The sequence below is a fragment of the Thalassophryne amazonica genome, chromosome 21 (assembly GCF_902500255.1).
Source record: "Thalassophryne amazonica chromosome 21, fThaAma1.1, whole genome shotgun sequence".
Taxonomy (NCBI): domain Eukaryota; kingdom Metazoa; phylum Chordata; class Actinopteri; order Batrachoidiformes; family Batrachoididae; genus Thalassophryne; species Thalassophryne amazonica.
Genome location: NC_047123.1, coordinates 38,346,909 through 38,364,809, shown reverse-complemented (window position 1 = coordinate 38,364,809; position 17,901 = coordinate 38,346,909). Strand labels below are relative to the sequence as shown.

The following is a 17,901-nucleotide window of genomic DNA, read 5'->3' as shown; positions in this document are numbered from 1 at the left end:
ACCATTCTTGCTGTTTTTACTCCATAACATTCAGTCATAGATAGTCCAAACTATACCTTTTTGGTATTGTTGTGATCAGACAAATAATGTGGTATAGCTTTCAATATGATTGAAACATTTTTAAATTTTGACCCCTGTGTAATTCTTCAATTGACCCCTACCTGGCCGCCTACTGAAAATTCAAGTGGATACTCAGTTTTTTCAAAAGAGTAATGTCTAAGGAGTATTTGTGCCAATTTGGTGCTTGTTTCCAGATTTGAAGGATTCCTCTGTAAATATTATCTGCTGCACTATTGCTGAAATTGTTATTTATTGTTGCAGACTATTTTTTAAGAGTAACTGATAGAGTATTACTATAGAGTAGTAGTACAAGTACTTGTCCTATTTTTTGGACTGAGTTGGGGGGGGGGGGTCTGTGTGAAATCTGATTGGCTGTCTGTAGTGGGCTCAGACAAAGGCGCCATGTGGGGCCCCCACTCCAGATCTACGAGCCTCAGATTGCACATTTCTGTCTCCACCAGTGATGGAGTCCATTCATGTCGCTGACAAATTACTGCTGAAGCATGAGACCCCCTGTCCGCGCGTCTCCGCGTCCATTATGGAGCCTGTGAGAGAAAACGTGAGACTGCAGCCATGAATGAGGCTTTCTGTTCCAACAGCAGAACACCTCCAAGCCCGTCTCATCATAGTGGGACCAAAGAAAACAAAACCCAGAGTCCATCACAAGAATAGATCAATAAAGAACCAACTCTATGAAAATATGAAATAAAAAGTTTTATGGTTCAAACTCTAATGTGGGTATATACCAGGTCTGTTAGAAAAGTATCCGACCTTATTATTTTTTTCAAAAACCATATGGATTTGAATCACGTGTGATTGCGTCAGCCAAGCTTGAACCCTCGTGCTCATGCGTGAGTTTTTTCATGCCTGTCGGTTGCTTCATTCGCCTGTGAGCAGGCTTTGAGTGAGGTGTGGTCCACCCCTCCCGTCTATTTTTTATTGCGAATAAATGTCTGAACGATTTGGATCTTTGCTGCATCAATTTTTTTCCAGAAACTGTAAGAGACCTCCAGGTGGACACCGTTCAAAAAATTAATATGGCTTTCAGGGACGATTTTATGGGGATTAAACAGATTAAGGAGTGTTACTGCCCCTTTAAGGACGGCCCACAACTGGTGAGAGCGCAGCGCACTCCCAGCGCCGATGGACAGGCTGACACCCCGCACAAACAACCAGAGGACAAACCGGATCAAGACAGCGTCCAGTTTAGAAATGAATGGCACATTTCACTGTTACAGGAGTTTTTGTCATGGAAAGAGGAACAAAGGTGGAGGAATTCCGCGCATCGCGGCGGAGCTGCATGGCGAAAAGAAACGCCGTGATGAAGCCTCACAGGACATGTTCTGGCATGTCCAGCTCATGCACAATCACAATCGGATATTCACATGACTGGAAAGCAACCGGAATACGTCTGAAATCCACCTTTAAGCCGTCCTGTGAGACCAACACCGAGGTGGTTTTGTCCCACGTAATGAACGGCTCCGTGGCACATCCTTCGGCTTCTTTTTCCATGAAAAAAAAAAAAAACTCCTGTAACAGTGGAATGTGCTGGAAAAAGTGCTGATGTCCACATCTTCTGCCTTTTTGTGAAAGTCAGACGAGGTCCCGGATCAACAAAGCTTTCACGTTGGAAATGATCTGGTTGTTTGTGCGGGGTGTCAGCCTGTCCATCGGCGCTGGGAGTGCGCTGCGCTCTCAGCAGTCGTGGGCCGTCCTTAAAGGGGCAGTAACACTCCTTAATCTGTTTAATCCCCATAAAATCGTCTCTGAAAGCCATATTAATTTTTCGAACGGTGTCCACCTGGAGGTCTCTTACAGTTTCTGGAAAAAAATTGATGCAGCAAAGATCCAAATCGTTCAGACATTTATTCGCAATAAAAAATAGACGAGAGGGGTGGACCACACCTCACTCAAAGCCTGCTCACAGGTGAATGAAGCAACCGACAGGCATGAAAAAACTCACGCATGCGCACGAGGGTTCAAGCTTGTCTGACGCAATCACACGTGATTCAAATCCATATGATTTTTGAAAAAAATAATAAGGTCGGATACTTTTCTAACAGACCTTGTATATATGATTGTGATCTGCAGCACAATGCAACTGCTCTTTCTTTCCTTGTGTCCAGGAAACAAATTCACTCAAGTTTTGAATTTATCTTTGTCAGATGTTCTGGGGAGTCAGGAAATTTATCATATTTTGGAGATGTATAAATGTTTGTTTCCTTATTCCCCAGAAGCACCCACCTTATGACATCACAAAGCTCTATGACATCTCCATTACTACATTATTTAGCTTACTGTATTGCAAAATTTTAAAATCCTTTTTTGGGGTTAGTATTTTGCATCCAGATCTTTTCCCTCCCTGTCAGAACTTAAATAGGGGATCAGCTACCTAATTCAGAAGACTGGGAACTTAAATGCTGTTACCATGGCAATGGTGTCATTTGCACCGCCATGCTCCCCACCAGCTCCGTCTCCATGGTTACGGTCAGGCACCGAGGGCAGAGAGGTCGAGCTTTGTGGAGAATAACGATGAAAACTGGGCCACATGAAGGGAGAAACTTTACAAAGAACATATTCAGACTTCAGCGCCGGATGTTTCTGCACCAACTCGCCTTCTGGAACAACGCTGACACTCAAAAAGACACAAACATCCATTTATCATCAACAAACAGCTTCATGGTAAAGTCTGATCTTTTCAAGGGTCTTAACATCTGGGAAAAAAAAGAAGACGACATTTTTAGGTTTCTCTTAACATTTTCATAGCAATTCAGCTTTGGACCGGACCAGAGAAAATGTCGGTATTTCACACATTTTAAGCCACTTTAAACAATGGTTCAACAATCTTTTTAAAGTTTCAGGTTTAAAACCTGTTTAAAGCAACTTAAACACTTTAAACCAGTGAATAATTTTATGAAAGCAGGTAGACTTCCAGGTTTTTTAAAGAAAGTTAAACATTTTATTACTGTTTTAAACTCATTTTAAGAGTAAAATTCCATTTTAAAAAATCTTTAAACTAGTATACTATTTTATGAAACACGTTATGTCCAATTTTAAAGTATGTTAAACACTTTTAACCACTTTAAGACATTAAATTAAGACATTCAATTTCTTGTATAAGACCCATTTTCATCTTAAGATCATCCTATAAAAGCACATCATTGGTGGAAATCAGATTAATGTAAAGCAAATGATCTATTTTACTACTTTTTAAAAAATATGCTTTTCAATGCTGCACATTTCCGGTTTAAAACCATTTAAACATGTAAATCAGTTATTCACTGGTGTAGAACTGTACAAAAAAGCTTATATCCCATTTAAAGGGGGTTTAACACATTTCACATTTTCACCATGGACATCATGTGATCACCCAACACTTTAAACCAGTGTATCATCAGTCAACAATTGTTTAAACTAGATTATCTCCCATTTAAAAGTTCCCACATTTCACCCCAGCTGCAGTTGACCCCCCAACCCCAGCCAGTGACCCTTGATTGGTGTAGAAAATTAATTAATGAACCTTCAAAGCATTTTTGAGATGTAAAGGTCTTGTTTAAAAATGTTAGAGACTTTAAACCCTTCTGGCATGTGTGTGTTTCAGTTTAATAGCAATTAAAATGAGATTATCCAATTTAACTTAGTGAAATCCAGTTTAGCACATCGAACCAGTTTTAAAATTTAATTAAGCAAGTAGATACATTGATTTAAATGTTTAGAAGACATTTTTGACCATTTAAAGTCATTTTTCCGTGATTAACATACAACATTAAACCAGTTTCAATGGACTGTCATCAGAGAGCGAGTTTGCCATTAAAGACGTTATTAAAAAAGATAGCAACTTTACTGTTTAAAGCAATATTTCACCCATGCAGAAGTGATTAAAACCGCATGAACATTTTCTGCCACTGGTTTGGAGCATTTAAACCTCGTAAAAACCAGATTTTATTAAAATGTTTGAAACCGCTTAAAACCTGAATGTGTACTTATACTTTACAGACTTATGATTTTGGCTTTTTTAAAATTTGCATCTGAAAGAAGTGTTTCAGGAGAGTTTTAAAGTAAAGTTGAAAGAAGCAGCGAAGCAGTGAAAAGGGGTGGTGAGGGGCCGAGGGGGGAATGTTTGAGGTGGTGGCTGAGAAACCAAAGTTTGGACAGAAGAAGAATAAGCTGAGGGGCCCGACAGCGGGAGGCAGCGAGCGGGTCAGAGGGTTCCTCCAGAGACCTAATGTCCTCTTTACTGCAGTTCAGGTTTAAGACACGACTGTAAAACACAGCCTTAAAATAAAATAACTTTAATTCAGAGCAGCAGCACAACACAAACATTCATCTGAAACATCTTCATTTAAAACCAACTCTGATCTGTGCGGGAGAGTCGACTCATGCTCATTTCAGAAAAAAAAAAAAAAAAAAATATATATATATATATATATATATATATATATATATATATATATATCTTCCTTCATGATCAATCTGCTGTATTTTCTGGAGTACAAGCAGTTTTTTTTTTAATGGTTCAAGAGGTGCTGACACTTTTTTGAACATGTACGACTTAAACCCTGGTGTGACTTATATCCCAGAAAAATACAAGAATTCACAAAATTCAACAATAAACTGAAACTTTTGATTGCACCTGAATTAAATGCGAGTCAGAATGAACACAAACCTGATTTTGCAAAAAGAAAAAGCAGCTTTGAAACCATATTTAACTGAGGCTAAACCATCTGGGGTTTTTTTCCACATTTTCAGACTAGTTTCTGTTTCTTAAAAACAAAAAAAAAAAAGGAATGAAAGAAAACCAAAACAAGAAAAATCATTTAACGTGATTTGATGTTCCAGCTCTACTTCTTATGGACCGAATCCAAAATGTATCCTGTCAATATTTACAGTTAGAAACAAAGTAAAATTACATTTTTAAAACAGCTGTTGTGCCCTTTTTCAGATCCACAAACATCTGAGAGGTCAAACACAAATTTTTCACCAAGTTTCATGAATGTGCTCATTAACATTCATCATTACAGAAGCTGGAAATCTGTTTTCTTCCTGCGTCACCTTCATGTAACTATTGACTTCATGTTGGACACCACCACACTGGCTAGCAATATTGCTACATGCTAGCTCATTAGCATGGCCCCGCCTACAGGTTTACTGAATAATCTGATGCTGTGGCTGTGATGTGAAAATTTACCTCCTACAGTGAAAACTCCACCCAGTCAAACAGTGCTGCTGGTTTGAGGGCAGGATGAATTCTAACTAAACCTTAGAGGGGGATCATGACAGGATTTTTATTTATTTTTTTTGGAAGACTGTTAGATAATATCTGTGGTGAGTCCTTATTTTATGTTAGTGATCAAGTATTTGTCTTTGATATCTGTTTGGAAGTCTCTGAGATCTGGTTTAAGAGTTAAGTTTCACTTCTATCACAAATCTGCAAGTTTCAGATGCAGGGAGGGCTCCCCCTATCTGTGAGAGCCAGTAACATATAGACTAAACCACACCCACTGTAACGCCCACATTGTATAAAAGTGTTGCGCCAGCCGTCTTTGTAGTCTTTCACAAGATGGACTCAGTCTGTGAAGACCCAGGCCTGATTTTCAACGTGACCTTCAATAAATTCAAACTGAGGAATATATCGATTTGTTCTTTGTAAGGGGCAGTAAATTACATAAAGAACCGGGAGAAATTACAAGACCCACTCCAAAATTTTAAAGTTTCTGTTCCAGAACTGTAGAACTGACTTTTTCAGCAGGTTTAGTGGAAACAGCTGCTTTATTACAGCAGGCAGCTGAGTGGATGAGGAGCCGACCTGCCCATATGTAGACCTGGGTTCAAATCCCGTTCATGCTACCGTGTCCTTGGACAGGACAATCTGTATCATCTCAGTCCACCCAGCTGTAAAAAAAAAAAAAGGGTACAGGCCTCGACTGGGGAAGTTAAACATGAGACAATGTAGTAAAGTGCTTTGAGTGTCTGCTCGATGTAAAATTCTGTAGAAATGGAATCCTTTAGTTTAAGAGGAATCCAACAGAACAGGAGACCAGAAGTCCTGGTGTGGCTTGTGTGGTTTTTCAGACTGGCTTGGATTTCTTTGGTACCAGGTCTCTCTGGAGGATCCTTGATGTTCCCTCTCAGGATCACTGAGCGGGAACATCAGCTACAACATTTTGTCCGCGTGGTGCATTTCTCTGGACATGATCCAGCACACAGGTGCCTCAGTTTGAGGACCCCAGCAGCTGAAGAAGGTCGAGAACACGCCCACAATTCACCTGGCTGCAGCAGGTGGATGGTTATTTTGAAGAGGTGGGAATGGACCGGATGTCTGGCTGGGTGGTTGCCGTCCAGAACAGAGGGAGGTTTTGTGGTTTGGTCCTCCCAGACTTGACTCATCTATAAACCAGAAGTCACCTGACCCCACGTTCCCACACTTAGCTGCTACAGCCACAGCTGATTGGTCAGATGTGGTGATTCCTCAGTCTGGACTGGCTGAGCACAAGTGGGTGGAGCAGCAAAAGATGAAGAACAGGTGAAGTCCAGGAGCAGGGTCGGTGACGTCTGCTGTACACCAACAGACAAAATAAAAACTTCATGATGGAGGAAAATAATGTAACAAATTAAATATTTCAGTGTGCTGTGTTGTTCTCTTCATTATTCCAGCATTTAAAACAATAAAACAGCGTGAGAGCAGACAAAGAAGGCTGAAGAACTCTAAGCTGTGCCACGTTCCACACATGTGGAGTAGGACGGCTGGTCCAGGAAGAGCACGGCGCACACCTGGCTGACCTTACATGGACCCTCACACCTGATGCTGCTGTTGTAGCTGACCATGAAGTGCCTGAAGTACCGGTCGAAGGCGTCGCACTGTGGCTGCAGGAAGCTCACGCCCAGCTGGAACAGACTTTGTGGCTGGAGGTCCTTCAGCCCAAAGGCCTTTGTCATGATGTATTCAAGCCTCCAGTCGGCTCTTTGTTTCTCGTTGGCTTCTGTCAGATTCAGATAGTACTGCCAGAGATCCTTCAGGGAAGAGAAAAAAGAGAAAAGCCTTCAAGTCCTTTTTCAAAGACACAAACTGGTTTTGTGTCTTGATGGACAGTGTGATTAATCATCAAGAGGGGACCCCCCCTCCCCCGAAAGAACCTGATCAAAGATCACTGAGCTCAATAAATAAAGATCAAACGCAGGTTCAGGAAGTTCTGTTTGTTCGTAAAAAATATCAGGAACTCTGTTTAATGTTTTACTGGTTTATAACAACAGTATAACTCCAATCTACAGATTCAATTTCAATTCATATAGCACCAAATCACAACAAGGCGCTTCACACAAGTAAGGTCGAACCTTACCAAGCCCCACTGTTCACTGATCTGCACCATGAATATGTAATAATGCTGCACCGTGGACGCTTCCAAATAATCTCTGACTGGCTCCACATGGCATCATCCTGACCAGGAAGACAGTTAGGGGTTCAGCAAGCTGACATTTGACCTCAATGACCTTAACTCAAATGATTGACCTCTGGCTGAACTTGCCAGGGAAATTATGTGCTACATGTGGTCCAAATCAAGTTAAAAACTACAAGGGACTATTTAGAAGTTCTGAGCCTGACCCACAAAAAATAGGGCCTGGTTCTCCATCTTCTGCATTCTGAGAAACCAACATTTCACCCACTGAGTCAAAACTTCACATATTCCCAAGAAATGTTTTGTGCCACGTCTGGCACAAAAGCCCAATGATTGAACTTTGGTAAACTTGACCCAGCCTGTCGGGGGAAGCTATTAGAATTTGACCTTAGGGCAATTCTGGGGTCAACCTTCATCCATGTGCCCAGTTTGGTGGAATTTTGCCAAAGGATGTGGGAGGAGTCAGGAACAAAGTTAAAGACTCTGGTTTCTTGCGTTGTGTCTTACCAGCAGGGTGTAGTTGTTGGCATCGTACAGATACATGCGGAAGGCGGGGTTATTGGAGAAGGGATCCTCAACATTTTTGATTGGTGTAACAGCCGGTGAAACAAACAGCAAATTGACCGGTTTACCTTCAGAACAAAGAAAGAGGAAACTGTTAGGTGTGAACAGAGTCTGTGCTTATACAGGTTTGCTTTCATATGTAAGAATTAAAACCCAAACGATAAATCAGTTTGCCAGTAATATTGGCTGATATGAGCCGTTCATGAACATATCTGTTTCTGCTTTATTTTTACTGATATGAAAACTTTCATTTTACTGAATAAACAACAGAGAGAAATGTTTTAACTGTGGAAAATGGTGTAATTATGTATTGTGTCCAACAGTGGGTGCGCAGACTGTTTTTTGTTGTTGTCGTTTTATTCTGTGTGGTGTGGTGTCACGCATGGCCAGGACCCCATCACCCCTTGGTCACATTACGTAACTACAAGAGACAGAGGAAAAGCAAACAGCTATCAAAATAGACAAGAAGTCTATTTTATGCAAATGTGTTTTTTTTTTTTTTGTGCTGTGTGCACTTGGAACAGTCACATTATCAAGTTAAATTGTTGCCTGAGGTGCATTTACAACCTGCGTGTGTGTGTGTGTCCTCTCTCAGCCAGCACCAAGAAGACTTTGCAGAACTGTAAACTCTTCCATTTTGATCATTTTTACCATTTGTGTCCTGGAGCACCATGATGCTGTCTCGATGGGTGTGGCCATAAAAGTGTCCCGCAATGATGTGACTGTACGTCCTGAAAATGGCAACGAGCCTCTCGTTGTGGCTGCTTTTTATCGCCGGGATGTATCTGGCAAAAGGCAGATATCCCACCGGTACGTGAGCGATGATGAACACCTACAGCAGCGCGCGCACACACACACACACACACACACACACACACACACACACACACACACACACACACACACACACACACACACACACACACACACACACACACACACACACACACACACACACACACACACACACACACACACACACAGGTCACCCTCAGCCGCATGGCTCAGTTTAATACGAGGAGGTCAAAGGTCAGGCATCAGACCTTCTCCAGGCTCTTCTCGGCTCTCTGCAGTGTTTCCTGCAGCCAATCAAACTGTCCGGCGGGGTCTGTCATGTTCACGGTGACTTTATTGGGACCGTAGTAGAGGATGGTGTTGAGACTGATGAGCCGCAGACCCGGCATGATGAGCTGGGAGTAGAACCCACCTGCAGACAGAATATGGAATTAAATAAAGCTCACGCTGACTTCAGATATCACAAAATATCACAAAGTCTGCAGACTGGAGGGGCGCAAACTAAGAGACCATTTAACAGAAACATAACTGTACTTTGTATCATCCCTCTTTACTCAAATAAAACACGACACAAATGGACCAGGAGTGTTCGCCGTCTGTTAGAACATCAGGCTGGATCCTACAAACACCTCAGCTTTACGGACTAAACATCTCATTCAATGCTAATGATCTTATTTTTGCCCAATCCAAACAACGGCGGGCTAATCCAGCTAGTCTGGAGGTAGTTTAGCAGATTAACAAACTTTATATTTCTTAATTCATTAAAAACACAGTCAATTCCAAGTATTTCTTAAAATAAATAAAATGAAGAAATACCCAATTCAATTCTAATTTTTGCCTGAATTCAAATTCTTTTGAGAACTTTGCAGAACACGTCGGGGATTTACAACCTTCCTGATTTCTTCATGCAGGCAAGTTTAGTTTGCAGAAGTAGAGAGATTCTATGTGTCACATGGTTCCAACTGTCTGTTTCAAGACCATCATCGGCATACAGTGTATGTGTATATACACACACACACAGTACTGTGCAAAAGTTTTAGGTACATTTAATGCATCATAAAAGCATTAAAAATTATGAAGACATGAAATATTCATAAATAAACTAAATGTGTGATGAATTTCAACTTTGATTAAAAGATAATTGGCTTCTATTTGTGATTTTCTTTTCAGTATTTAAGTCACTCCAGAGTATAAGTTAGGACCTGAAAACTATTTTAAGAGATTTAAACTCAAAATATGAGTAATTGTATTTTATAATTTTAATATTGCGTGATCATTTTCTACTGGTCAGTACACTTACGAAGAAATCATCATGGAATAAAAACCATTTATATATATATATATATATATATATATATATATATATATACACACACACACACACACACACACACACACAGGGTGAACACAAAAACACTCCTTGGTTTCAGATATGTATAATATCAAAAGTCAAGAATAATTTTACAATTTTTGTATCAACAGTTACAGAAACTCACGTTTTTTCACTGTTGCAGATTCTTCTTCTTCAAAATTGTAAAATTATTCATGTGACTTTTGATATTATACATATTTGAAACCAAGGAGTGTTTTGTGTTCACCCTGTATAGATAGATAGATAGCTCACATATTCACTTTTGTCTAAACTGATTTCATGTTGAAATGCCAATAAAAAAAAAAAGAGGGTGGGGGGGGGATCAAACGCTATTATCAGAATTCTGGGATGCCTCAAATTTTTGCACAGTATTCTTCATTATATATATAAAAATGCAGAAGCAGTGACACTGAATGTTACTGCAAAAAATGTGCCAACATTTTCAGACAATCAACATCAAGTTTGCAAATGCGTCATTTCCTGTGTATAAGTTAAATATTTCCTCAAAACATGAATGTGGAGATAAGCTTTAGGATTTATTTAACATTATGATTCACAGCTTTAAACCAACCACAGATTGTATTTCTTTAAAGCTGCTCCCTCCCAATGCCATTAGCATTGATGCCAACACGTTACCTTGTGCCAGTGTGCGCAGAGCGTCAGCATGCAGCCAGGGTTCCCAAAGCTTCGCAGCAGCCTGGTAGATGGCGTTCGTTGAAGTCGGCATCTGGTCCTGATGATGAAAACACGTACAATGACATACACAAAATCTAAAGTCCATTTAAACCCGTGCTGAGTCCACCGACACCGCGCCCGATGCTACAGTCAGTCACAGTCACATTTTGCAATCAAAATTTCCATGCAAATTTCATTTCAGAGCCACGAGCTGGAGATTTGTCCAAATTCACAGCTGGGGTAATTCATGCAAATTACTTGAAATATTTTGATTAATTTCTGTTGATGCTCAATCTGACACTCGAAAGCACAAAGAGCTTCCAAACCCGTAAACCCGGTTAGTCGGACACATCATGGATAAACTGTTCCCAAAACTACTGTGTACTACTCAGTCTTACTGAATGGTACAAACATTCTGGTTTTAAGTGACTGATTTGGTTTTTTGGACAGTACCTGATCTATATTGCCTCACCTCACTGCACCTAGCCGAGCACAATGGTGTGCCAAGACAACTACGGCAGCTTATCTAGTGAGAATGCTGCTAGCTAGAAAATAAAGTTATTTTGTTTGTGAGAAAATATCAGATAAAATCAGTAAATACAAAGTAAATAAGTCTGCAGCTGTTTGATATATTAATTAAATTTGCGGAGCCATTTCCGAAAGTAACATCGAAATTATCACAGCATTAAATTTAGAAAGAATTTCTTCTGCATATGATCAGCAAACTTTGGGATTGTGTATATACAGTTTAAAACAAAGATCCACAGGAGCACATTCCAAACCGTAAGGTAAAAATAATGAGATAACTCCGCCCACTGTGCCACCACAACAAGCTGCGTCTTCAGTACAGCTTTAATGATGTCACTTCCTGCCCAATAAGAGGGACGTACCTGAGGCCAGTAGTCGTGGTTGCCCAGAGCTGGATACACAGTCAGGTTCGGAAAGTTCTTTCTGATGGTCAGGGTCATGTTGTGGATCACTTGGATCACCGTGTCTGTGGAAAGCTCACTGACGGGGACGTGAGGAGGACTGTCGCTGCAGCACATGCAAAATTATTCACACTATTAAAACTAAATGCAGAAATAGTTAACATTTCTGAAAACATTTTATGAAAATGCACATTAGAATTGTACAGAAATCAATGAGGTCCTGATATATTTGAACAAAGTCCATCAGATTTAATCTGACTGTTATCCACAAGAGGTGATGTGAACAAGAAAAATCAAAGCAATAAATATCTCATTATTTTAGGTTTAACACTGGAGACTGTCATGGAAGACCTGGATGAATGTTGGGGGCCGAGACTTATATTTCATATTGAATTACATTTGGACAAAGACAAAGTCTTCCAGCTGATTTAAAAAAAAACTGCCCTTCAAGCCCAAAGGGTATTTTCTGGAATCTAATTAAGAAATTCTAACTTCAAAATACTTTCCTGGAGTAGAATGGACATGTGTTGCATATAAAAATATTCAGAACAATCAAATTCTGCATGTGAGACACATATTTCTCTAGAACACTGTGCAAAGATATAATCTATTAGTAGAAATGCGATGAAAAGTGGACCAAGATCCTGGAGAACATCATTCGGACTCTAAGGGTTGATTATAGAACTGAAGTTCAACCAAGCTCATGTCTCAAATTTTGAAAATTAAATGAAAAATAAATATATGCAACACTGTGCAGAGCCTATATGGAATCAGAGGCTGAGGTTCTGCATCCATACCCAGTCCATATGATGAAGTCTGCTGGTTGGGTCAGCGGTGCCATGTGTCTGAAAGCCGACTCTATGAGGCCATACGGTGAATCGCACAAATAGTCGCCGTACACGCCAGCGTGGGTGGCAGGGGCCCCTTTAGACGAGTAGCACACCTTGGTGGGATCTGAGGTCAGGTGGTAGGTGGGGTCCAGGTGGAGATCTGTGATGTGCCAGAACCTGCCTAGACAGAGAGATTACGAAATATAGAAATTCCCCCAAAAATATCTGCAGCCACCGAGAAGGTTTTTTTTTATCAATTTAACTACACTTTTGAAGCAATGTTCCCTCCGGCTTCTGCAAGGATACGTTCAGATAATTATGCTTCTATGTTAGAAACATTAAAATATTTGAAAAATAAATTTAAAAAAATGGAGAAAAAACTAAAACTATTCCTCTTCCTCGTCACCAAATGCCTCAGAATGGTGATGAAAAAAAAGATATGTTCCAAATCCTAAACTTATTTTCTTATAATTAATTGCTTCATTCATAAGTAGTTTTTTAAGATTTAACTCAAGTATTTTACAAATAAAAACTAAACAGAAATATGTACAGCCTTTATGTGGTGGAGTCAGGCCTTGACAGAAGGATTTGGCAAATCTCCCTTTAAAAATACACGCAATAAAGTTTTAACTCATTCTTTAACAACAAACAACGATTTCTGTGAATGTTAAAACTTTATTCGAATGTAAAAGATGTTTGGACACATTCGGTCGCATTATATCCGCAAAGTTGTAAAAACTTTAATGTCAAACAGCGACATTCATGTTGAAACACCGGGTTCCAATCCGCCGGTTTAATGTAACAAAAACCCGCGTTTTGTAAGGGGAGTCTGGAGATTAAATCGACCGCTCTGTTTATAGTTTAACATGTGTCGTGTCGTAGACAGTGCCATAAGAGTAATTAAATTCTATTTTCTAAAATGTTTAGGAATGTTGTTTCTGGGGATGTGTGGCCTCACCTGTAGCCGCCAGGTGAGCGCTTCCGGCAGGAGCTGCTGCCACCAGAGCGGCGCCACAGAGAAGCACAAAACACCACAAGAAGAACATTTTTAACCAAAATAATAATTTTAGCTTTAACCGATCAACACCGGCGGCTAAACAAACAGGAACTACTCCACTGGTCAGCTGGCCACGTCACTCCCTGTGGGCGGACCCATCAAAACAAGAAACGTTTAAGCCCCTCCCCCCGGAAGATCTAAAAATAGTTCACAATGACGTCTGAAGGTTTGTTTCCCTGCAGCCAAAAACTGAAAAAGAACTGTTGTGCAGCAGATAACAGAATGTTTACACAGGAATCCTTCAAATGGTGACACAAGCACCAAATCTGGCAAAAGAACACATTAAATATTACTCTTTTGAAAAAAACGACGGGCCGCTTGAATTTTCAATAGACGGCCACGGAGGGGTCAAAATATAAAAATGCTCCAGTCATGTTGAAAATTATACCACATTATTTGTCTGATTGTAAAGATTCCAAAAAGTTATAGTTTGGACAATCTGACTGAATTTTATAGAGTTATGGGGTAAAGACAACAAGAATGGTGACAAAGTTCAGTTTCAGTTTGTACAGGGGTCAAAAGTTAGAGTTGCTCCAATTTTGTTCAAAGGTGATGCAAATTATTGGTTGAGGTAATAAGGTTTCAAAAAGGAATAGTTTGCATCATGTATCATGCTTAGTTATCACGTTACAGGGTAACATATGTCACATGTCATAGAATTCAAAGGACGTCAACATTATTTGACCTTTACTTTAGAGACCAAGCATTCAACACAGTCAAAACTATTCCATTAATTAAAGTAGCTCGATCAACAATTTGCACCATTTTTTACTAAAATTGGAGCAACTTTAACTTGACCCCTGTACAAACTGAAACTGACCTTTGTCACCATTCTTAAGGTTTTTATCCCATAACATTCAGTCAGATAGTCCAAACTATACCTTTTTGGAATCTTTATGATCAGACAAATGTGGTATAGTTTTCAATATGATTGGAGCATTTTTATATTTTAACCCCTGTGTAATTCTTCAGTTGACCCCTACGTGGCCACCTATTGAAAATTCAAGTGGCCTGTCGGTTTTTTCAAAAGAGCAACGTCTAAGGAGAATTTGTGCTGGATTTGGTGCTTGTATCACCATGTGAATTATTGTTTCAGTTATTTGCTGCACTATTAAAGGATCAGAGCAACTGGTATCAAAGGCTGCTGCATTCAAAGGCAACTGGGAATTCAGGATTTCTGATTTGTTAATTGTGGGCTAATATTTTTAGAAAACACACCAATACATGATCCAGCACATTGGTGCCAAAACTTAAAAAACCTGCGTTATTCTTGATTTAATATAACAAATTACATAGTTGCAGCTTTTTCACTGCTTTTTCCTCATGTGAGTGAAGTACATGTCTGTTGTCTATTGTTAATGGGGTGGGGGGGTGGAGGGGGTTCACAGGCAGGCAGCCCCCCCCACACACACACTTCATGTCATGAACGCTCAGATTTTGAAAACTCTAATTCGGAGTTCTGACTTCCCACTTAATCAAATGCAGCATCATGATCACGGCAGATCAATGTTTTGGCTTTTAATCAAATTTTAATAAAAGACTCCACAGTAATTTCACAAAATACCCATCAGGATTTAACAGGAAGATGACAGTTGAATGGACACCCTGCGTCTGTTTTAAAGATCAGAATAAAAAGGACCCTGTGGGCCTCTGGAGGCCCCGGGGCTGCCAGTTTGAGACCACTGGTTAAACCTTGGTATTTATTCTCTTCACGTCCAAACTACAATAACAGAAACGAGACATTTATTCTCTGTTTTATTCCATGTTTCATACAGAGTTCCAATAACAATCCTTCAACAACAGGAATGTCTTTATCATATAAAAAAAATGTTACAAAACATGCACAGTCACAGGCTGCGTCCATGAAGTGCAAAGACAAGCATACAGTCAATAATTATTAGAAATTCAACACTTGTTGACCAGATGGAGGCGCTGTCAGCCCACTCATGCCTTCTCATAGGTACGAACGGAGTGGATGTCTTCAAAAGTCAAATTCTGCACAAGACAAAGAAATGTCACATCCATTAGACAGTTAAACTGTTAACATTATGTAAAGAAAAGCATAAATTTATAGAACAAGTGTTTCTCTGCTGCTTCTGTTCTTTGTGCTCCAATTTTACACAATTCTCTGAAAGATTAAAGGGGTCACATTATCAAACAATTCAAGTTTATTTCAGCCATCCTTTACATTGAAATATTAAGACGTAATGTTAAAACATCCAAAGTTCCACAGTTTTGTCTGCACACATAGAAAGTCCTGCTAAGAGAATAATTTACACCTGAAACATTTTGTTGTGACATATGTCACAGAAGTTTGTAGCTCAACTCATCATCATACCAACAAACCAGGATGTGCAGTGTGACACGCCCACACATCTGACAGGAACAGATGGAGACACACCCGGGCATCCAATGGAGACAGACAGAGACACGCCCATGCCAAGAGACAAAGAGACATGGTGTGGTGCCAAATCTGTCCCCTGCCATATTTGGGTCAACACACACGCCCCCGCATCTGATGGAGAGCGACGGAGACACGCCCCCGCATCTGATAGAGAGCGACGGAGACACGCCCCCGCATCTGATGGAGAGCGACGGAGACACGCCCCCGCATCTGATGGAGAGCGACGGAGACACGCCCCCGCATCTGATGGAGAGCGACGGAGACACGCCCCGCATCTGATGGAGAGCGACGGAGACACGCCCCCGCATCTGATGGAGAGCAACAGAGACACGCCCCCGCATCTGATGGAGAGCAACAGAGACACGCCCCCGCATCTGATTGATGAAAAAAAAAAAAAGAAAAAACATCTGAGTGAGTCTTTAATGCTGCTTTTATATTCCAATTTCCTGATAAATCCTAGAAAAAGTAAAGTGTCATTATCATTTATTCCAAACACAAATTTAAATATTTGTCAAGTTTTCGAATAACACTTAATATTGATGAAGATTAAGAGCGAACTAAGACTAACAAGGTTTATGCAAAACTATTAAAGTCTCTCAAAAAGTTGACTTTTTATTTTTTGATCATTCAAAAAGCAGTTTAATCCCCCTCCCCTCTGGAAAAGTCTGTGTTGATGGGTTTTGGGGGCGCTCCGAGTCTGGACCCAGGATTGCTTTTTGTTTATGACAGTATTAGATGAGTTTGACTGGTGGAGGACTCAATTTTGATGTGTTGGGACAGAAAACCAGAGCAGTGTGGTAGTAAAGTACTATTTATGTAGAAATCAGACGTGGGACATTGGATTGGGGTCTGTTCATCTCTTACCATCACCATCTTTCCATCCTTGATTTCTCGGACAAACTTGGTCTCTTTGCCATCCCACTTCTGGACGTGGACCAGCTTGTCTCCGTCCAGACTCACAGTGGACTGAAACACAGAAGGACCTCGTTACACAGTCGCTCCAGCATTAACTCAGATTTGTCATGAGTTCCCTGCAGGATGACCAGGACATTCCACATCAAACCCCACAGCGTTCTCGACCTTCAACCCTTCACGTCTTACTTTGCAGTTCCTGTCGTCGGCGGTGGTTTCGTCAAACTCCTCTCCCAGGTGGAAGCAGATCTCGGTGTTTTTGAAGGTGCTCTGGGTGCGGATCGTCACCTTGTCACCATCTTGGCTGATGATCACGGTCGGTTTGGTCACGTTCCCAACCTGCCGGGTGGCGAAGCCAACGCCTGAAGGTGTTACACCAGCAGGCTCATTACAGGTGCTTTGATTCTTTACTAAAGTGTCGATGGAGAAAAGTCGTACTCACCGAGTGCTTTCATGTACTCATCAAAGTTCTCGCTCTCGACCAGTTTCCAAGTGGCACAGAAGGCGTCGACCATGGTGACGGTTTGCAGGGAGCCAAACTAAGACCAGAGCACCAGGAGCACGCTGCAGCCTCAGGACCGCGGCCCCCCGAGCTCTTATCCCGCACTGATTACTATGTACACATGTGGGTGTGGCCAAGCAGCCTATTGGCTCAGGAGAGGTTCTCTACACCATGATTGGACATTTAAACTGGGTCACAGTCAGACAACATGTGGGGGGTGGGGGGGCTTAGCCCATTTGTGTTCCTAATGATGCTTTTATTCTCATTCATGGACACGTCTGGTTAAAAAAAAAAAAAAAAAAAAAAAAAAAACCTCCAGTGGAAATCTGTGTGGAATGTTTCAGAGTAAATAATCTGAATCCAAAACACTATTTGGAATAGTGTGGGTCCCTTTTTTCTCTGGTGGG

At 40.7% G+C, this 17,901-nt stretch overlaps 2 protein-coding genes across 2 annotated transcripts; both read right to left on the bottom strand.

The window, feature by feature from the left end:
- Positions 1-6,090: 6,090 nt before the first annotated feature.
- smpdl3a (sphingomyelin phosphodiesterase acid like 3A) lies at positions 6,091-13,769 on the bottom strand. Its single transcript, XM_034161652.1, has 8 exons — positions 13,578-13,769; positions 12,587-12,800; positions 11,751-11,895; positions 10,822-10,918; positions 9,062-9,225; positions 8,670-8,850; positions 7,962-8,086; positions 6,091-7,071 (listed from the first exon to the last, which is right to left on the bottom strand). Exons 1-8 carry the CDS (start codon positions 13,663-13,665, stop codon positions 6,766-6,768), a joined length of 1,320 nt encoding a protein of 439 aa, XP_034017543.1. The 5' UTR covers positions 13,666-13,769; the 3' UTR covers positions 6,091-6,765.
- Positions 13,770-15,414: 1,645 nt separating this feature from the next.
- LOC117502603 (fatty acid-binding protein, brain) lies at positions 15,415-17,593 on the bottom strand. Its single transcript, XM_034161653.1, has 4 exons — positions 17,435-17,593; positions 17,182-17,354; positions 16,945-17,046; positions 15,415-15,671 (listed from the first exon to the last, which is right to left on the bottom strand). Exons 1-4 carry the CDS (start codon positions 17,505-17,507, stop codon positions 15,621-15,623), a joined length of 399 nt encoding a protein of 132 aa, XP_034017544.1. The 5' UTR covers positions 17,508-17,593; the 3' UTR covers positions 15,415-15,620.
- Between the last annotated feature and the right edge of the window lie 308 nt (positions 17,594-17,901).